The following is a 20841-nucleotide window of genomic DNA, read 5'->3' as shown; positions in this document are numbered from 1 at the left end:
TCAAAGATTATAATCCCAAAGAATTGAAACTCAGCCTCCCGAAGAACAAAGGGTTGGATCATTTGGTAAGGTTGAAGTCATCATATCATCTACCGCAAACCTCCTTGCATCAACTGCTGGCGAAGCATCATAATTTGATTGCGTTCCATTGGGGGCAGGGCATCAATTGCCGCCTGCGGCATAGCAAGAACCTGCTGCAGCAGTTCATCTTGACTAGCCACAGGTTGGGGTGGTGCGGCTTGCGGAGGCGGCGCAAATGGTGTACCCGCCACAGGCGGAGTTGAAATCTGAGCAGGAGCACCGTAGGATTGATAGGCTTGATGTGCCACAGGCTGGGGCTGGGATGCCTGTTCAACAATGGATCCGAGAAGCTGATATTCGACCAGATTCATCAACAACAGCGCTTGGAAAATCGCATAGGCAAGCTGGGGTGCTTGTCGTAGAAGTTCAGTGGCACGGGCGGGATCAGCCACCGCAAGAGATTTCATCTGGGTGAGGACGTCGAGGAGCTGGTTTGGGGAGAGCGAGGCGAGAGTGTGGGAGATAGCATTAGGGCAGTCGAGGTGAGGGGGGACTTCAACGCCTGGTGGAAGAGGAGGCAATGGCGCAGCACCGGGAATTTGCTGCATTTGTTGTGTAGGATCTTGAGCTGCAGGTTGCGAGTCTTCCGGGTAGTCTGTAGGAATGGAATCCTTCTCATTATTGTGAGGCCAGTCGACGCGAATCTTGCGGCCCATAATTTCGTAATCGTTGAGGTTTCGAACAGCGGAAGCTGCAGCATCCGCGTCGGCGAAGTCTGCGAATCCGTATCCCTTCGGTTTGCCGGTCTCTGGGTTCATCATAAGCCGGAACTTGGTGACAGTGCCAGCTGTGCTCAGGATGTCTTTCACCTGTTCCTCGGTGAGGTCTGCGGGGATTGTCAGTGATCCACAATGAGAAGTGAGGTTTTCGAGGTGGTTGGGTACTTACTGTAGGGGATGTTCCCCAAGAACACGCTTTTTCCGGTTCGATCAGGCGCCATGGTTGTGATGTGTCAATGCAAGCGCAGGTTTAAGGTTGAACGAGTGAAAGAAGGAAGATATTTTGCCGGACTTTACACTGACCGCCTGACGGGCATCTTCTTCGAACGTCCCGTCTTCATCCACACCAACTAACCCACCTCTTCTAAACCTTCACATTATGTCTCAGAACCAACGAGAGGCTTGGGAGCGATTGCAGCTCATGCTGCAGAAGCGCAAGGGTAGCGTTGGCGGTGGTGGCGGCGGCCGTGGTGGTATGGGCTTGGTCGGTCTTATCCTGATCGGAGCCGGCACCTGGGCAGTCTCGAATTCGCTCTTCAACGGTATGGGAAATTCAATGCACCGAGTAGGAGTGATAACTAACATGCTTTTATTTAGTTGATGGTGGTCACCGTGCCATCAAGTACTCGAGGTTTAGTGGTGTGCGGAAGGAGATCTACAATGAAGGTATGATGTGACATCAACTACGACCAGGAACAGAGCTAGGAACTAACCTCTGCATTCGCCTGTAGGAACCCACCTTCGTATTCCATGGGTCGAGACTCCTATTATCTACGATGTCCGCGCCAAACCGCGCAACATTGCCTCCTTGACCGGTACCAAGGACTTGCAGATGGTCAACATTACTTGCCGTGTGCTGTCCCGGCCCCGCGTGGATGCTCTGCCCCAGATCTACCGAACCCTGGGTCAAGATTTCGACGAGCGTGTGCTGCCCTCTATTGTCAACGAGGTCCTGAAGAGCGTTGTGGCTCAGTTCAACGCCAGTCAGCTGATCACCCAGCGTGAGAATGTCGCCCGTCTGGTCCGCGAGAACCTGGCCCGCCGTGCTGCACGCTTCAACATTGCTCTCGACGATGTCTCCTTGACTGTAAGCATCAACCATATATACTCTGCTTCCACATCTTAGCTAACACTCATCTCTTCATAGCACCTAACCTTCTCTCCCGAATTCACTGCTGCCGTCGAGGCCAAGCAGGTGGCACAGCAAGACGCCCAACGTGCGGCTTTCATGGTTGACAAGGCTCGCCAGGAGAAGCAGGCTTTCATTGTCCGCGCTCAGGGTGAGGCCCGTTCTGCGGAGCTGATCGGAGACGCGATCAAGAAGAGCAAGAGCTACATCGAGCTGCGGAAGATCGAGAATGCTCGTGCCATCGCCCAAATTCTGCAGGAGAGCGGTGGACAGAACAAGATGTACTTGGATAGCCAGGGTCTTGGTCTGAACGTCAACGCAGGCGGCGAGGAGGGCAAATAATCTAACTTAATTTGGCGCCGTGAACATTCAAATATTTGTACAAATAGCTTACTTAGGAGTAACAGAACGTGGTCTCTTCTCTTTAAATCTGTTTCAATATTCTGAGATTTCCATTTTGGAGTTCGAAGACGTATGAGCTAGACTTCAATTCCAAGGTTCCTTGTGAAGGTTGTCGCAAAGATATATTTTCTAAGTGAACGCGGGGACAAGCCTAAGGCGGCGAGCGGAGGCTCCACCAACTTTTTTTTATCGAGTCCAATATACTCCGTACCCAAGGTTGTCAACTTCACATATTCAAGAGCATCATATCTCTTGGTAAGTACTGTACAAATACATTTGAACATCCATTCAAACCTTACGATCTTGAAATCCATAATCGCAGAATTTAACGCTCCAATTCTTAGGAATCGTCAAAATGGCCGACCCCACCAACGACCCCGAAGTCTCCTTCACCCAAATTGACGTCGACCTTGACATCCAGGAGATTCTCCTCGCCGCTTCTCAACATGATATTTCCAAGCTCCGTCGCCTCCTACGCACACAATCCGTTCTCCCGAACGCCGCAAACGTTAAAGACCCAGAGACCGGCTACTCGCCCCTCCACGCCGCCATCGCAGCCTGCGAGCCCGAAGAGGAAGAGGCGAACGGCGCGAATGGCGCACACGCGGATAGCAAGTCAGATGAGAATGCCGAGCTGTTAAAGTCCGGTGTTGAGACCGTGAAGTTTCTTTTGCAGGAGGGCGCGATCTGGAATGATCTCGATAACAACGATGAGACACCAGGGTGTCTTGCACGACGAATTAGGGCGCCGGAGCTGTATGAGCTTATCCTTGATGCGGGTGTCAGGGCCGAGATGCTTCTGAGTCGATTGGAAGGGTATGAGGAGTTATTCGACGGGGATGACGAGGACGAGAACGAGGAGGAAGAGGGTGTCGAGACAGACGCCAAGGACGAAGTCGAAGACGAGACCGCTCCGGAACTCGTCGATGCGTCCGCGACAAATGCTGCAGCTACATCTGGAGAGCTTGAGAACCCCGCGGTGTCGAACCCGGGTTATCTTGACTCTTCCCTACACATCACCAACGACCGGATCCTCGACGCAGATCAGAATGGTGTCATGATGAGTTGGGAGAGCTCTATCATGAAGAGTTCTGCGCAGAAGCTGCTCCCGCGACCGGGTATGAAGGTTCTCAACGTCGGACACGGTATGGGTATTGTGGATGGGTTCTTCCAGGAGCAAAGCCCTGCTTCGCACCATATTATTGAGGCACACCCGGATGTTGTTGCGGAGATGAAGCGGCGCGGGTGGGACTCCAAACCTGGTGTCGTGATCCACGAGGGTCGATGGCAGGATATCTTGCCTGACCTTGTTGGTGCGGGCGAGACTTTTGACGCTATTTACTACGATACGTTTGCGGAGTCTTACAATGATTTCCGGGAATTTTTCTCGGAGCAGGTCATTGGGCTGTTGGAGCAGGAGGGCAAGTGGGGATTCTTCAATGGTATGGGGGCTGATCGACAAATTTCTTACGATGTGTATCAGAAAGTCGCAGAGATGGATCTCTTTGAAGCTGGCTTTGATATTGAGTGGGAAGATGTCCCGGTACCCAAGTTGGATAACGAGTGGGAGGGCGTAAGAAGGGCTTATTGGGTTGTGGATAATTACCGGCTCCCATTGTGCCGGTTTATGGATTAAACATCCCGGGACTACAGATAAAAGGAGTAGATTATTAGAAAAGACCGAGATGTACAATCCTTGAATGGTCTATGAACAAAAATATATGCGACGCTTGAAAACGCTAGACAAGAAAAAAGATAGACTACAGAAAGAGAAAAGGCGCAATCTTTCATAGTTGAATGAGATCAACCTCTGAGAAATCCGGTGGACTGCGACTGTAGATAGTCCGAGCCTTGCCATCCAGGGCTTGGTACTCGTTACTAATCCAAATATGCTTGCTGAATCGTTGTGTCCGATACACTTCATCATCGCTTACTCCAAGATCATCACGAGGAATCCAGATCACCGGCCGTTTAGCGCGGAGGGCCTCATGTTGGAATGCGCGTTGCACCAGTTGATCGCGCTCATCAGGCGTCAGATCCTCCAATTCATCATGAACGCCAGCAAAGAGAGACTGTCCAAGGTTGGTGGGGGCTGGCCCTTGATTTTCAGCATCATGTGCCATCTTTTCTCGTAGGGCCTTGATTGTGGGAGTAGAGGTTGCAGAGTTAGCCCCGAAGAATTTGGACCGCCGGCCCGATGACCGAGAAGCCCAAGACGGTCTTTTGCTACCCAGCTTGGGCGTCGAGAGAAAATCGCTGGAATGGTTATGATTAAGACCCCCTTGGTCTGTGTCGAAAGGCTTGAGCTCAATGTCTCGCCCCTGGTTATCCTCAGGTTGCGGAATGCCATGATCAACAGGCTCATGCTCATCTTCTTCATCATCCATGGGAAGTCCAAGGCGAGCATGCTGGGCGCGCTTGAACTCCTCATCTCGGCGAATAGCATCGTCTTCCAAGGTGATTGGCAGATACCGGACCAGCGGCCCAAATGCGTCGCTAAGGAGTATTTGGTATCCAATGGTAAGCACAAGAACAAAACACATGACGATGCCTTGGGCTTTGCAAGCCGCATTCCCCTCTTCATTCTGAACCAGGAAAAACAATCCGATCAAACAGATCTCCATGACATAGAGTCCAGTGAAAAGTTGATGGATGGCACGAGGGAAAAGAAGACCCCCAGTGTCGAAGCGGAACTTGGTGACATAAAGCGTATTATAGCGATAAACGAACCAGAAGAGGCCGAAAGTGATGACGTTGAACACAAGAATGAGAGGTGCAACCACACTATAGATCAACCCTAGACAGAAGGTTAGCACAAATTTTGCGCCAAGTAGATGTTTCAAATTATACATACCAATTGAAGCCAGGGTTGTATACACGGGGAAGAAGGTGCCCCATTGCATTTGATTTAAGTTGGTTGTGCGAGCCCACTTCTTCCTGGCGGTTTTATCCAAGATCGGACCAAGGATAAACCAGCCAATGAGGTTAACGATTTGCATGAGGGCACCTGCACTGACGGACATTGCTTGCAGAATCATATAGGAGAAGAAGTAGTTACTGGATTTGGGGATGTTCGAGGCCAGAAGTGTCGGCCAGCTGGCAACATCGGTAGCGTTCTCAATAATGGTCGAGAAACTGGACGCTACTGTGACGACCAAGAACAGCTGCACGAACAAGAAGGCGAAATAGTAGTTTTGGACAGTCAATTCGATGGCCATACCCGTGTGCACACCTTGTTTCTTGCTCAAGAACCGAAGGATAACAGGGAGCAGTGCCATCAATATAGCCAGGAAAGTCGCAGGCAAAATACCTTGGATAGCTGAAATGAGCCAAGTTGGTAGCTTGCGAAGCCAGGCTAGCCATGAGAAAGCGTCTTCCAGGTAGGATAGCTGCGACAGCAACCCGGTAAACGCAACAGGGAAAGCCCACCCAACAACCATCGCACAGACAATTGTGATGATACCAAAAGTACGCAGGTAACGCTCCCACCACTTTATAGACATATTACTCCAAACCACATCGTCGGGGGAGATTTCCACAATTCGTGGGGCCATCTGCTTAGGCAAATGATGACTGACTGACTGACAAGCCATGTGCGCGGCGACTTGATGATTAAACTGGATGAACGCCGAGTTCATTAATGGAAAACGCTCAGGGTTCTGCTGATCAATTTCAATCTCCAAGTTCAAACGGGCAAGCTCTTTCCGACAGTAGTCAATCGTATCAACCTTTTTGCCGATAAGCCAAATTGTTGGCCATTTTCTCCACTTAAACCAAGGGAGACGCCATGTTTTTCGATCCTTGTGTCGAATGTACTTCTTCCACAAAGGCTCACCATATTCCTCTTCATTGAAATTCTCGTCGTATGCGATCGGGTACCGCTCTCCACGCGCCTCTTCTTTGTGGTCTTTGTTCTGGCTAGCCTTCTCATTTCGACTTTGGGATTCACAGCGTTTGGCGTGAACAGGGGTATCGGGTGCAGTGAGAGGGTGCTCATCCTGCTCTGTATCATGCTTAGAATGCTTGGAGTGAGATGAACTGCGAGATTTCCAAAATGGTCGTTTGGGTGGGGATTTTCCATCTCCATTCATGGCGCTGCTCCCCTGTGCAGGCTCGGGTGTTTCTGACATGGGGGTGGGTGGCATGAGTTCGGAGCCAAGCGTGTCGGCTGGAGAGTAAGCATTGCCCCCCGCGGGTTTTTGTTGGCGAGGCGGTAATCCATCATCGATGGTTTCGACAAATCCTCCGTTTCTAGTCAGTGTGTGATCAATGCCACCTTCCACCTTCTTGAGACTACCCAATAGGCCTCTGCCCAACTTCCCAACACCTAGACCAACCGCCCCAGCCGCTGCTTTCGCCGGATCAAATATGCCATTCCGGGAAACACCCGAGGCATGGAGCTCATGTTCCTCTGGCTCGCGATGTAGTTCTTCCTCCAACGTATGGGCCTGATGTGGGTTACCGGAGCTTACACCAGGTCCCATAGCCATTTGAGATGCATGTTTATCGATAGCCATCTTTTCTCCATCCTCAACCTTGATCTTGTTCTTTTTGTTCTTCTTGGCCTCTGCCTTGAGTTGCTTGAGATGAGCCTCCTTACACTTTCGAATCAAGGAAGTTTCAGCTGCCTCAAGCTTAAGGGCAACCTTGTTTCGCCTTTGGACTTTGTGAAGAAGTTCATCAAAATTGCGGTTGATCCAGATGTTGCGAATTCCGCCTGGGAAGACATCAAATAGATTGTCCAGGGCTTCAACGCTGAGCCACTCGGGTGGGATAGCCGTGACCAACACGGTGGTTGCGGACGCACGTAGTCGGTGTTGTGGAGAAGTCAAGTAGGCCTGTCGCATGCGAATATACCCTCGTAGTTCATCAAAGAAGATGGCGCAGATGTACACTATTGCAAGGATCGCCATGACCAGATGGGCCCAATAACGGTGTGTGTGCTGAGGTTTAATATTTCCCCAAGCCAGTTGATCAAGGCCAGTAACATCCCAGCGCTCTCCGCTGGTGCCATTCTCATATGTTGTACCCTTGCCACCCACACGGTTGATAGGAATGAGGACTGGCAAAAGGACGAATGCAAGAGGGAGGAATATCTTCAACAGCATGCGTAGATAACGCAGAAAAAAGTATGCATCCAGGCCGCTTTTCTGGATGAGCTCGGCACTAGAAGTTCGGAAGACAGGGACAACCCAACGAAAAAGACCGGGAGGCGATGGTGTAGTACGTTCTCGATCGGGAACAAGGTATGTGCGTGGTTGACTTCCATGGTTAGCTGGGGTGTTCTTATAGTTGAAGCAAGCTCCGACTTACTAAATGCGAGTCAGTTTGCCTTTGAGGACCAAGAAAAGGCAGAATTCGACTGCAAAGACGACAAAAGCCGTCGCCAGCGAGGCCACGAAGGTTGAAACCGACTCCCCCTCGTCTGCCTTACCATTTTTGCCCGCATGCTCCAGGGCCTCTTCCAGGGCGCTCGTCATGGTTGATAAGTGACCAGAGCGATATGCGGGTAAACCAAGCTAGAAAAGAAGGCTTGCAGTATGTGGGGTATTGAACGAGGCTCCCAAGCCCCGAAAAAGACGGGCGGATTCTCCGTTGGGTGTATGACTGCCTTTCTAACTGTGTTCAAGATTTCCGGGAGGGTACCTTCAGGAAATGGGAGGATGAATCGACGAGATGAACATGGTCGGGCAACGACCCAGAGGTATGTCTCTGATAAGAAACAATGGCGGCGCGAACAAAAGCGACAACAAAGGCGCTAGGTTGAACCGAGGTGGAGCAGAGGACCCCTAGACCTGTTATCGTGGATGGCCACACAATGACCGCAGTGGCTACTTGGTGTTTGGCCTGGCGCCAGGGAAAGTGACAGCTCCCCGCCAGGTTCAAGGGCGATGATTGGAAGGGCCGTGAGTTATGCCGATCGGCTGTATAATGACATCAAGCGCCTGGTGAAACAGCCAAGCAGATTCCAGCGGCCGCAGAGAGATTGCGCAAGCCTTTTCACTGTTCGCTTTGTTCGATATTTTGTTTGCTATTTCAAGTTTCTTTAACTTGTTCAGGAGAAGAAGCCAAGAGTTTCATTTGAAGGAAATGACGAACAAGGGAAATCTTGGCAAGCGACTTTTAGTTCCCAATCCAACTCTCCACACTGTTACTCCATAGTAAACACGCAGAAAAGGGGTTGTGATGCTGATTGGTGCGATCGGGCTGTGGCGGTGCGACCAGGACCAAGAACGGAAGATATTGATGTAGTACCACCACTTAAAAAACCTGGTTACCTATGATGGAGGCGCTTAGGGCTGAATCTATCCTGAAAAGAGAAATAGTGGAGAATGTATTAGTGGATTTAGTGATTTCGGTGAATTTGTTCAATTTTATTCAGTTTTCTTCGATCAATTCCTGATTTCGTCATTTTTAGGCCTGGTTTTTAAGGTAACAATATCATGTGACTGGGACTGGGACTGTGACTGTGGCTGACTTACATAATACACACGAACACCCAAACCAGGAAAACCACTTAACGCGCTGAGACGCGTTCCTGCCGCGTCCCACTCAATTCCAACTTAGATAATTTTGCTCTCCCTTTCCACTCCAAATCCTATCCGTCAACAACCTCATCTCCCCCCCCCCCCCCCCATTCTTCAACACCAATTCCCTCTACAATAATGTCTTCACCGGCCAATCGGAGGGGTCGTTCCTCTAAACAAACAACTGCATCGCCAGCGCCATCTCGTGAGCCTCCTAGCAGCCCAACTCAACAGGCCACCCCCCGCGCTGCCAGACGCTTGGCAGCCGAGCGAAATGTCCCTTCATCCTCTCCTATGTTTTTCCAATCTTCCCCAACCAGAAGCAACCATGGTGCAGAGACACCAGATGTTCGTATGGCTGAAGCGAGTTCGACTGTGGACGACGGCGAACGGACTCCCCGCGCTGGTGCAGGAATTCGAGGTATGCTATTGAACCGTTTTATCTAATTTCCTGTGTACCAGTGATAAAAAAAAACTCACTATGCGATAGACTCATCCCCAATCAACTACATCCCCAGTTCTAGTCCCACGCGCGGCTTCGGTCGATCAGACATTCGATCCGACATTCGATCGGATGCCAATAGCATAAGCAGTGGGTTATTCGTATCACCAGGTGGTCAGAGCCGTCGCACTGCCCCTCGTCGCAGTGATCTTTCAGGTGGCTTTGGAGCAACCCCCTCTCGCAGAAACCGAATTATCGTTGACTCCAATGGAATGCCCTCGGGTGACAATTTCCCTCGCTCCGATGCCACTTTTTCGAACATCAACCCTGGCACCTCCGAGGCAGAGGCCATGGCTGGTAACTCCACGCGTGTGATCTGGGGTACCAATGTCTCGGTTTCAGATTCCATGTCCGCTTTCAAGAACTTCCTGTATAACTTCGCCACAAAATACCGCCTGTGGGCAGACGGTGCTACAGAGGACGAGACTCGCATTTTGGGTAGTGCTGCAGAGAAGCGTGAATATATCACCATGCTGAATGACATGCGACGACTCGGTGTGACGACTTTGAATCTCGACGCCAGGAACTTGAAGTCATATCCTCTGACACAGAAGCTGTGGCATCAGCTTCTCGCATACCCGCAAGAAATTATCCCCTTGATGGATCAGACCATGAAAGATGTCATGGTTGACCTGGCCCTAAAAGAAATGGATATGTTGCGTTCCGAGAGCCAGCGCGGAGCCGCAGGCCAGCACCGCCGTGGCCAATCTATCCTCACCTCCGATGGAGTGCTTCCCCAAGGTGATGTGCCTGACCTCGTGGGTGAAGTCGAAAACATGACATACAAAGTGCTTCCATTTGGCTTGGATGCGACTGTGAACATGAGAGATCTTGACCCAGCTGGTATGTTGAATCAAATGATCCCGCCAAGCAATTGATATTAACAGGTCATTTAGACATGGACAAGCTGGTCAGCATCAAGGGATTGGTTATTCGGGCAACCCCCATTATTCCCGACATGAAAGAAGGTAAGCCAAACTGTCCTGATGTACTATGAGTTCTTGGCTAATTTAATTATAGCTTTCTTCCGCTGTAATGTCTGCAGTTACGGTGTCCAGGTTGACATTGACCGAGGCCGTATCCAGGAACCGACTATTTGCCCCCGAGACTCATGCAAGTCGAAGAACTCTATGCAGCTCCTCCACAACCGCTGCTCTTTCTCGGATAAGCAGGTCATCAAGCTCCAGGAAACCCCCGACAGCATTCCTGATGGTCAGACCCCTCACTCCGTTTCTCTCTGTGTGTATGACGAGCTGGTCGACGTTTGCAAGGCCGGTGACCGTGTCGAGGTGACGGGTATATTCCGTTGCAATCCTATGCGTGTGAGTGCTCGACAGCGCTCTCAGAAGGCTCTCTTCAAGACCTACATCGATGTGCTTCACGTTCAAAAGGTCGATCGCAAGAAGTTGGGCATTGACGCGTCGACTGTCGAGCAAGAGATGTCCGAGCAGGCAGCCGAGGCGGATCAGGCCCGTAAGATTTCTGCGGAGGAGGAAGAGAAGATCAAGTTGACAGCTACTCGACCGGATGTCTACGAGCTACTCGCCCGATCGGTGGCCCCTAGTCTCTACGAGATGGACGACATTAAGAAAGGTATCTTGCTGCAAATGTTTGGCGGCACGAACAAGACCTTCCAGAAGGGTGGTAACCCACGCTACCGTGGTGACATTAACATTCTTCTCTGCGGTGACCCTTCGACCGCCAAGTCCCAGCTCCTGCGTTATGTCCACAAGATTGCCCCTCGTGGTGTCTACACCAGCGGTAAGGGTTCTTCGGCTGTTGGTCTTACAGCCTACGTGACCCGTGATCCTGAGACTCGCCAGATGGTGCTGGAGTCCGGTGCCCTGGTCCTCTCTGATGGCGGTACCTGCTGCATTGACGAGTTCGACAAGATGAACGAAGCTACTCGATCCGTCCTCCACGAGGTCATGGAACAGCAGACTGTTTCCATTGCCAAGGCCGGTATCATCACCACCTTGAACGCCCGCACGTCAATTCTGGCCTCCGCCAACCCTATCGGCAGTCGCTACAACCCCAAATTGCCCGTCCCGCAAAATATCGACCTACCCCCCACTCTGCTCTCTCGTTTCGATCTGGTGTATCTGGTTCTGGATCATGTGGATGAGACCGAGGATCGCCGATTGGCGAAGCACTTGGTTGGCATGTACCTGGAGGACGCCCCTGAGAATGCAAACACGGAGGAAATCCTGCCGATTGAATTCCTCACAGCCTACATCACCTACGCCAAAACCCAGATCCAGCCTGCTCTGACCCCGGCCGCCGGTGCTGCCCTGACTGACGCCTACGTCGCCATGCGCCAGTTGGGAGATGACATCCGGGCCACTGAGCGCCGCATCACGGCGACTACCCGTCAATTAGAGTCGATGATCCGCTTGTCAGAGGCACACGCCCGTATGCGCCTGTCGTCGGAGGTGACTGTCTCCGATGTCGAGGAAGCGGTGCGTCTGATTCGCTCTGCCATCAAGCAGGCCGCCACCGATGCTAGAACCGGTCTGATTGACATGGGTTTGCTCACGGAAGGCACCAGTGCCAGCGAGCGTCGCCTTCGGGATGATCTGAAGAAGGCTGTGCTGGCTCGTCTAGAAGATCGCGGAGGTGTCAACCATGCCCCCGTCCGCTGGACAGATCTTTACCGTGATATGAACGAGCACAGTGACCTGCAGATCGAGCACCAACAGTTTTCCGATGCGGTCCGATCGCTTGAGGCCGAGGGGGCCGTGAACGTGTTGGGTGAAGGACCCCGGCGGAGTATCCGTCGGGCGGCCATGGGAATGTAAAAGAGGACGATGATATCCTACGATGCAATGATTGACCAGGGTTAGCATGCATATGTGTTCATTTTAATCATTTTCATCTTTTCGAGGCGTTGGGTGTAATTTTATCTTCTATCTTATATCTACGACTGTCGTGTGAGAACCTTCCTTTTTGGCCGATGATCGGCCCCCACCTGTATCCATGCCAATATGCATGCTGTAATCTGCAAGGATGACCGTTGAACTAGAACACGTTCGAACTTATTACGATATATTACGATATTTTTTTGGCTTTTATTTTTGACTGAATTCCCTTTGTTCCCCGAGCTTTCGACCCACTTACGGAGTACATCTGTGGGACTTCGGCTTCGTAAAATGTACTCCGTATTCAATACGGCGAGTTCCGACTCGCGAGTCACTTCATTCCGGTTCGGTTAGCTCATGCACTTGGTCGAATGGAGCACAAGCTTCGGCATTCTATGTTTTCGAGTTTTTGCGGTTTTGGTGTATACTCGGAAAGAGGTCTATGCCCCCGAGAAAAGCAATGTGTCGCGTGCTCACCTAAATGGCAAGAAAATATGGATTGCCGTTTTTGAGGCTTGATAGCTCCACTTGTCATTTCATACTTGAGGTAATGAAGATTACTTAGTTTTGATGCTTTTCGGCATTACCTGATAATATCACCAAACTCCAAACCTTTGAATTCAGAATTATCCTGAGATGGAGAAGGCATGTGAAGAAAATTTATAGGCGAAATATCGACTGTTCATGAGAATATTCGCGTAATAGAAATCCAGAATCTGACTTGAGATTTTGACTAACAAATTAGCGTCAAACCGATCGTTGCGCACGTGCGTCAGTGACTGGCCACAACGTCAGTGGGGCATGTGCTGACTCAGTCATCGTGCATCAGCTTGAACCAATGAAACTGGAGGATCTGCACAGCTTCAACCCTGCACGTTTCCAAGTGGCTGCAAGTTCGTTGAAAAGTTATTGTCGATTCTGAACTCCATTTGGTACCAATTTACCCGTGGCCAAAGGAAAAAAACCCCCCAAGAATCACTGTGTTCGTGCATACGATACACTCTGGTATCTCGTTTTTCCCCCGTGCGGCCAGACTAAGCTAGACCGTTCTCGGGGCGATAAAGTCCATTGGCTTTCCTCAACTCATTCCCTCTTTTCCCTCCTACAACTGTTCTTCCTGTGCCACCAGTGGTCTTTATTCATCATGAGGTAGGTTCAATTCAATTCCAATGGCTCTGACCGCTGCACATATATCTCTCCCTGATCCATCCCTTGCCTCGTTCGCGGATATCTTCCTAAGAATGCTTCCCCGCAAACTGACCGGATACCCAGGTTCGGCGAACACCTCCAATCGTCCATGATTAGGGAATATCATCCCTACTACATTGCATACGACGCGCTCAAGGAGGCTCTCAAGACCGACTTTGTCACCCAGCCCACGCCCGATATTGCCAAACCGCCTCGCCGGGAATGGACCGAAGACGACGAGAGAGCCTTTGTCACGCTGCTGGAGAGTGAGCTGGAGAAGGTTTTCCTCTTCCAAAAGCGCAAGAGTGAGGAAATTGTCTTGCGCATCCAGGAGAGCGAGGTCGAGGTCACCGATGTTGTCGAGCGACTTGACAACTCGGGTACTCGCCGCCCGAGTGTCGTTCGCCCGCCGCGACCGCCGCCCACGGACGAAGACTTCTTGTTGATGGAGCAGATCCTCAGTGATATCATTGCCGACGTTCATGATCTTGCCAAGTTCACTCAGCTCAATTACACTGGCTTCCAGAAGATCATCAAAAAGCATGACGTATGTGCGCCAAAATCTCCAGGGGATGATTCTTGATACTGATACTGATCTGCGAATAGAAAGAAACCAAATGGTGCTTGCGGCCAGTTTTTGCGGCCCGATTGAATGCCAAGCCGTTCTTCAAGGACAACTATGATGCGTTTGTTGTGAAACTGTCGAAGCTTTATGATTTGGTCCGTACCAAGGGTAATCCCGTCAAGGGTGACTCGGCTGCCGGTGGTACTCAACAGAACTTTGTGCGACAAACTACAAAATACTGGGTTCATCGCGACAACATCACCGAACTGAAGCTTGTCGTTTTGAAGCACTTGCCGGTCTTGGTCTTCAATGCCTCCAAGGAGTTCGAGGAGAAGGATACCGCCATCTCCTCCATCTACTATGACAATCCTGACACCTGGGAGCTTTACCAAGGGCGATTGAAGAAGACGGAAGGTGCCGAGGCTATCCGTCTTCGTTGGTACGGAGGCATGGAGAGCGATCAGATCTTCGTGGAGCGGAAGACCCATCGTGAGGATTGGACTGGCGAGAAGTCGGTCAAAGCTCGATTCTCGCTGAAGGAAAAGAATGTCAATGCGTTCCTGGACGGCCGCATGACTGTGGAACAGGTCTTCGATAAGATGCGCAAAGAGGGCAAGAAGAGCCAAGCAGAGATCGACGACCTCGAGCAGTTGGCTCGAGAGATCCAATATCGTGTTATCACCCGTCGCCTGGTCCCCGTCACCCGCACCTTCTACCACCGCACTGCATTCCAGCTTCCTGGCGATGCCCGTGTGCGTATCTCGCTGGACACTGAGCTGACCATGATTCGTGAGGACAACCTGGATGGCCGGCCGCGGGCGGGTAGCAACTGGCGTCGCATGGATATTGGAGTGGACTTTCCCTTCTCTCAGCTGCCCCCCGAGGATATTGATCGCTTCCCATATGCTGTGCTAGAGGTGAAGTTGCAGACTCAGGCTGGCCAGGAGCCGCCTCAGTGGATCCGGGACTTGACAGCTAGTCACCTGGTAGAAGCTGTTCCCAAGTTCTCCAAGTTCATTCACGGCACCGCTACCCTTTTCCCCACCCGCATCAACCTCCTGCCCTTCTGGTACCCGCAAATGGATGTCGACATCCGCAAGCCGGTCAACCAACGCTATGGTATCCAGCGACCGTTGGCCAGCACATCCATGTCTGCGAATGACGAAGATTCCGACGACGAGTCACCGGACACCCCTCAACCCCCAGCCAATGGTTTCTCGCGGGCAGACGATGACCGTCTGCTGTTCGTCGAGACCAACGGCAACGAATTGGATATTGAGGAGCGCATTGCTGCTCAGCCTTTGGCAGGGGAAGAAGATTACCCGCTGTATGATTCAGACGATGAGGCATGGGAATCAAGTGAGCTCGAAGAGGCCCGCCGCATCGGAGGTGCTTATTATGCCGAGCAGCTGATTTTACATTACATTCGTCAGACTGGGCACTATGCATGGTTAGGCTTGATGGCTATCATTCCTCGCCCACGACCGACTTCTATGCCTCCTCAAGAGCAGCGTGGAATTGCCGTTCTACAGGGCACCCGCCGGACCTTGCAGCGATTCAAGGCACCCCCTGGCAAACGTAAGCCTCCCCCGAGTCATTTAATATTTTCTGATACTAATCTTTCTCAGGCATCTTCGTCCCCGTTCGTGTTGAACCCAAGGTATACTTTGCTGCCGAGCGTACCTTTTTGTCCTGGTTGGAGTTCTCCATCATCCTTGGTGGTATTGCTGCCACCCTCCTCAACTTTGGAGTTGATTATATCTCTCTTGCCTCATCATGGGCCTTTACTATCTTGGCTGCTGCTGCCCTGGTTTACAGCCTGGTCCTTTACTTGTGGCGTGTGGACAAAATTCGCAAGCGCCGTGACGTCAAGCGAGTGTACTATGAAAAATGGGGCCCGACTGTCCTCAGTATCGGTCTAGTTGCCATTGTCCTAACCAACTTTGCATTCCGCATTCGTGCCGGTGGATTTATGGCTGGTGCTGGCGACCAGAAGCCTCGTCACGGTGAGCTGTAAGTTGTGTGATTGCATCTAAGGCGTTTGTTTAGGATAGCCCATGGCGTTGGAACATTGATATGTATAGTTGAACCTAAGATACCGACAATGAATATATTCCTCACTATTCAAGTGCTCCTTTCTTCCATGAACAGCATGTAACTATGGGTCAAGAGTAGATGGAATGAACATGCAGTTCATGCAGGCACTAGGCAGGGGGTATGGATTGATTCTTTGTTATATAGCATGAGGCAACCGGCAATTCCCAGTCAACATCGACGTTCCAATTCAATTGTTCTCAAATATGACCCCGCGATACCCGATCCTATCAACAACTTTCTTGTTTCCTTTCCCCGTCCGCACCCATCCACCCCCGTCCATCACAACCGATCTTCGGTATCCCGCCCCCGACCTCATCCCGAGCTCAACCAAGTCTTAACGAAAGCAAATATCAAAATGCCTCGTAAAGCAGGACGCGCCCGACACCGTTTGCGCAGACCCCCGGGTCCTTCGAGCAACGCGCAAGCTCCAAGCAACACCGACGCGCCCCCGATCCCTACCCCCACTGCCGATGCCGAAGTCAACAATGAAGGCCGGTCGACCACACCTACTGAGGAACCCCCCCAGACGGGCATCCCCGTGGTGAACACTCCTGTGGGCAACGCTAGCGCCAACCCCAACACCACCTACCGGAACTTGAATCTTGACGTAGCCAATAATCCTACCGCTTTTACCAGCGAGTACGATGAGCATTACGACGGATACAAGAACGCGAAAAATCTTGGGATCCATGAGATGAACTGTCGTGAATGTAATATGGAGGACCTCATTCTGAAGTATGTTTTCAGTAATCCAGTACTGTATCTCACCATTTACCTTTCTAACAGCATAATAGGCTTCAAGCGGTGAGCCTCGAGTACTACCATGTCAACAGATTGTACCAGGAGGAGAAGCGCAAGAACTTTACTATGCGGCGGGGGCTGGAAGCCCGGCTTCCTGATGTTGAGATGCCTGTCTTTCATGGATACGGTAGCTACTATTACTAGTAGCAAGCTTTACTTCACGTTCACTAAATGCAAAGAAAGTGAGCTTTAATTGATTTGAAGCCTTCGTAGCAGTCTTTATAGTGTAGCTTATTTGACTATACTGGAGTAAATTAAGAGTGAGGGTAAGAGTAAGATCATAAGAGAATGCTTTTCGTGATCTCCAACTTACATGCTAAGTGCTCGTTGGTCACAGACTGAAGTACGTATCACACAGAATATTAGCTTATTGTATAGTAGCCTGCGAACGGCATGCACCGAATAATGGTATGATGATATCAGAGAAGTTAAAAGTTGGATGATTGAGACAGAACAAGGAAGACAAAGAGACTCACGACGCTATTTGAATGAAAGTCGATAGCCTGTATGGGAACTCGCGTCGTTGATGGCCTGCTGGATGCGATATCATTATCTTTATCTTCGTTTTTACGAAGGATACTTTATAGTTGTAGTCCCTAGTAGAGCAGTAAACAGTAATACTTACTCGAGCGCCCCTAGTAGAGGCTCTCTTTCCCCATCAGCCATAGCCATCTTCTCTCCTCTCCAGTTCCTCGCCAAACAGAGCAACAATATCTGCACTAGCGCAAATACCGCATTATTCACCGCCGCCCATCCGACCATCTGGTACCAGCTCACGAACGTTAAGAGCCTATACGCAACTACATCCCTAGAAGACAGGTCCATGGACCTTACCCGCATCGTCCACGAGACTGCCACAACGCCAAATATGACGCCCTGGGCTAGAAGCCCCAGGAGACTGAGGGATTTCAGATCCCTTACGGGTTGGGCATGCATAGCCCGCGCCTGGCAAGGGAGCGCAACAAGAACCAGAATCGTGACGATCGGGTTCATGAACATCGCGTGGTAACCGCTGAAGAAGGCTTCACCCCACCGGCGCCATTCCGGGGGCCCGAAGAAATTACGATTGACAGCGTCGATGAAGAGTGGCATAATCGAAATGAGGGTGAGCTGGGTCAGCTTCAGCCAGTCACCGGTCGTTATGGGAATTTCGACGAAGAGGTCTGTCCCTCTCTTATGATTTACTAATACGAAGAGCCCTATTGTGAACTGCTCAGTCGCGCTGATGAGGTTCAGCAGTAGATAGCCGAGCGAGATACCCTGGCAGTCCCCGTGCACCCAGATGCGGTGCAGCTGGGGCAGGTAAGAAGCCCCGCTGAGCAGGAAGAGAATTCTAAATAGTATTCAAACTCTTGGCTCGGATCTTGGGATAGGATTTTAGTACCGCACATTCTCAGCCAGTTCGGGATGCTTTGTGCCATCTTCTGCTAAATGCGATGAGGGAAAATGAGATGAGCATGAAGGAGCGGGGGTGACGGGAGCCACCATCAGTCGCTTTCGGGCTTTTGATCCCTAAATACCCTCAAAAACAAGAGGATCGAGCGGTGCATGTAATTGATAATTTGATATTTACCCTGCATAAACTCACTTTTTTACACTTGTTTACTTGATCGGAAGACCAACAATATTACACTTATAGTAATCATAGTAAAGATAGACAAAAGGTCCTTGGTTGATGCTAGTTGGCAGTGAGTGCTCCAGAATGTACGACTAGGATCCTTTGACTTGGCGTTCCTGGTGTAGGCCCAGTGGGAGTCGCTAGACTCCAGGTACATGTAGACAGCAGGCGCTAGAGGATCACCTGGCCCCACTCCAAGTATAGTGGACCACATGGCGCATGGCGCATGTGGGTCAAGCTTATCCGAGTCCAGCCCCGAATAGCTTCATTCTGAGCATCATTATAATTCATATCCCAAAGTCTGCGAGACAATAAAGTATCCATCGTTTCGTCGTCGTTGGAAACTCGTATTGATGGATACGTCATAATTAACGGGGGCAAATCAAGTTTCATTTCCAAATTTCCAAATGCAGTTCGAAGCCTCGCGACCGCCCAACACGAGTTGGGAGGCAAGAATGGTGATGTAACTGGCAGGTATAGAACCATTTGAAGCTACATATACTCCACTAACCACGAACCTCATCTTTAAAACGTTTTTGACTATAGTCTCGCCTACAATTAATCTTCATCATGAATATCACGCGTCTATACGCTCGCACTGGCACAGTGCCACTTACAACACAGATCTCCAAATCTCTCCTCTCCAGATCCAACAACAGGACCTATGCAACGAGTATGCCATCGCCACCGACTCACGGGGGTCCTCAAGGCCACTCCAGGTTGTCAGTCTAATCCTACAGTCTCCCCAGAAACAAGAACACGAGGATCCCGGGACCATACTGACATAGATGAAGGTATTTGATCCTCGCCGCTATCGGTGTCCCGGCTGCTTTCTATCTATCCTCGCGACGTAATTCGCCGAATCCGAGACCAATTAGTACCTTTGACGAGCGCCATGGTATTGATCCACATCCTGAGGGGCAGGGGCAAGATCCCGCATATGATGCGGTTAGTTCGTGAACGTGAAACGGTTCTGTCGAGTTGTTGTCAGCTGACAACTTGATGATAGTCCCCAGCCTGTCGGGCTTGGGGAGCGCCTAAGGATTCTACTCATATTACTTTGACGGATGAGTTGTTGAATGATGGATGATAAATGAATTTGGTTATTCTAGGCTGGGGGAATTATATCGTGAAGGTTGGGGATGATTTCGCCTAGTCGATGTCAAATATAAGGGAAGGATATGAAGAATGGAATATGATCAATTATTCTTGGAAAAGTGCAGAATAGAAACCCTCAGCTTCATAACATTGATGAAGAAGATCAATCCTGGTGACTGTAGCTGGACCCCATTGTTGATATCCAGAAAATATTTGTCGGTAAGAAATACATCAGTTGTTTCCCCAAACATCGACGACGAATACCTTCTCGCAACAGAACAAGAAATAAGTGATAGATCAAAATCAGAAACAGAAATGAAACTTGGAGGCCGAGACGCAAGCCCAGTCAAGTAAGCAACACCATCAATGAACATGGTCATCACTACCACCCTTGGAAAAGTGGCCTTCCAATCTACTCATTAGCAGTGCCGGATCCCGGTGCTGGAGAGTAGACCAGAAACATGGAATATCCTTGAGAGCGGTGGACAGATTCGCATAGATGACGGCGCAACCAACATCCTTCATCCGCTCATAGCCATAAAACAATTCGTCGCCCTCGTCTAATGGAATTAGATTTTCTCCCACGACCTCCCAAACTTGATGCATTCTGAGTTGCATATGGATGGTAGAAAGCCACGACAGCCAGTTTCGTTTGCCCACAAGGGGGCGGATTTCCATATTCACAAAGTGCTTGTCTGTCATTGTCAGGAATTCTCGAACACACTGACGTGTTCGATCTCGTTCATTTTCAATGTAGTCTTCATCATCATCGTCGTCTGAGGGCATGTCCTCGTCCTCATTATTGACTGAGGTTGGGACAGAGTCCTGGAGTTGGGGATCTTCTGCAGATGAGGCAGACTCTGGACGTGGATTGTCGGTGGAGGAAAAATTTGGCTGAGAAGCCTTGGGGGTTTTCAGGCTGGGCGATGGGTTGGTCATTTTGCTGGAAGCTGTTATTTGTGTCATCATCAGTATCTGTTTCTGAATCTCATGTGAGAGAAGTGGACGGACTGGATCTAACCTTGTTTTTCTTTTTGACTTGATAGGTAGAGTGAGATGGTACTGGACACAGAGCAGATGAGGAACAGATGATGATCAGGAGGAATGATCTGGGGGGTGATGGTTGGTGGTTGATGGAGGGAGGATGGAGAAGTGAGAAGTCAGAGATCGTGGGCTTTTATGCCTCAGAAATACAACAAAAACACAAAAGGGCAGTACTTCATACAAGACGACCCTAGAGAATCCAAAACAGTTTC

At 50.4% G+C, this 20841-nt stretch overlaps 9 protein-coding genes across 9 annotated transcripts; 5 read left to right on the top strand and 4 right to left on the bottom strand.

The window, feature by feature from the left end:
• Positions 1-89: 89 nt before the first annotated feature.
• On the bottom strand, positions 90-1021 carry N7520_008930 (putative polyadenylation factor subunit CstF64; the record flags this gene model as incomplete). The annotated part of the gene is made up of 2 exons (XM_057142864.1): positions 90-907; positions 970-1021. 2 exons carry the CDS (start codon positions 1019-1021, stop codon positions 90-92), a joined length of 870 nt encoding a protein of 289 aa, XP_056992152.1.
• Positions 1022-1179: 158 nt separating this feature from the next.
• N7520_008929 (prohibitin subunit PHB2) lies at positions 1180-2271 on the top strand (the record flags this gene model as incomplete). The annotated part of the gene is made up of 4 exons (XM_057142863.1): positions 1180-1342; positions 1398-1466; positions 1532-1887; positions 1948-2271. The coding sequence occupies 4 exons, from the start codon at positions 1180-1182 to the stop codon at positions 2269-2271; spliced, it is 912 nt and encodes a 303-aa protein (XP_056992151.1).
• A 415-nt stretch (positions 2272-2686) lies between these two features.
• rmt2 (protein-arginine N5-methyltransferase) lies at positions 2687-3967 on the top strand (the record flags this gene model as incomplete). Its single annotated transcript, XM_057142862.1, has 1 exon — positions 2687-3967. One exon carries the CDS (start codon positions 2687-2689, stop codon positions 3965-3967), a length of 1281 nt encoding a protein of 426 aa, XP_056992150.1.
• Positions 3968-4118: 151 nt separating this feature from the next.
• Positions 4119-7811, bottom strand: N7520_008927 (putative DUF221 domain protein; the record flags this gene model as incomplete). Its single annotated transcript, XM_057142861.1, has 2 exons — positions 4119-7593; positions 7645-7811. 2 exons carry the CDS (start codon positions 7809-7811, stop codon positions 4119-4121), a joined length of 3642 nt encoding a protein of 1213 aa, XP_056992149.1.
• Positions 7812-8996: 1185 nt separating this feature from the next.
• N7520_008926 (MCM DNA helicase complex subunit MCM4) lies at positions 8997-12158 on the top strand (the record flags this gene model as incomplete). The annotated part of the gene is made up of 4 exons (XM_057142860.1): positions 8997-9279; positions 9349-10203; positions 10257-10328; positions 10381-12158. The coding sequence occupies 4 exons, from the start codon at positions 8997-8999 to the stop codon at positions 12156-12158; spliced, it is 2988 nt and encodes a 995-aa protein (XP_056992148.1).
• Positions 12159-13362: 1204 nt separating this feature from the next.
• vtc4 (putative vacuolar transporter chaperone (Vtc4)) lies at positions 13363-15988 on the top strand (the record flags this gene model as incomplete). Its single annotated transcript, XM_057142859.1, has 4 exons — positions 13363-13367; positions 13491-13953; positions 14013-15549; positions 15600-15988. 4 exons carry the CDS (start codon positions 13363-13365, stop codon positions 15986-15988), a joined length of 2394 nt encoding a protein of 797 aa, XP_056992147.1.
• A 435-nt stretch (positions 15989-16423) lies between these two features.
• N7520_008924 (uncharacterized protein) lies at positions 16424-17013 on the top strand (the record flags this gene model as incomplete). Its single annotated transcript, XM_057142858.1, has 2 exons — positions 16424-16803; positions 16863-17013. The coding sequence occupies 2 exons, from the start codon at positions 16424-16426 to the stop codon at positions 17011-17013; spliced, it is 531 nt and encodes a 176-aa protein (XP_056992146.1).
• A 284-nt stretch (positions 17014-17297) lies between these two features.
• N7520_008923 (PQ-loop repeat-containing protein) lies at positions 17298-18357 on the bottom strand (the record flags this gene model as incomplete). Its single annotated transcript, XM_057142857.1, has 3 exons — positions 17298-17448; positions 17495-18202; positions 18254-18357. The coding sequence occupies 3 exons, from the start codon at positions 18355-18357 to the stop codon at positions 17298-17300; spliced, it is 963 nt and encodes a 320-aa protein (XP_056992145.1).
• Positions 18358-19948: 1591 nt separating this feature from the next.
• On the bottom strand, positions 19949-20524 carry N7520_008922 (uncharacterized protein; the record flags this gene model as incomplete). Its single annotated transcript, XM_057142856.1, has 1 exon — positions 19949-20524. The coding sequence occupies one exon, from the start codon at positions 20522-20524 to the stop codon at positions 19949-19951; it is 576 nt and encodes a 191-aa protein (XP_056992144.1).
• Positions 20525-20841: the final 317 nt, after the last annotated feature.

Source organism: Penicillium odoratum (assembly GCF_028828045.1).
Source record: "Penicillium odoratum strain IBT 22623 chromosome Unknown utg000006l_segment0_segment0, whole genome shotgun sequence".
NCBI lineage: Eukaryota > Fungi > Ascomycota > Eurotiomycetes > Eurotiales > Aspergillaceae > Penicillium > Penicillium odoratum.
Note: the sequence above shows the minus strand (reverse complement) of the source record. Positions and strands in the feature narration are given on the sequence as shown.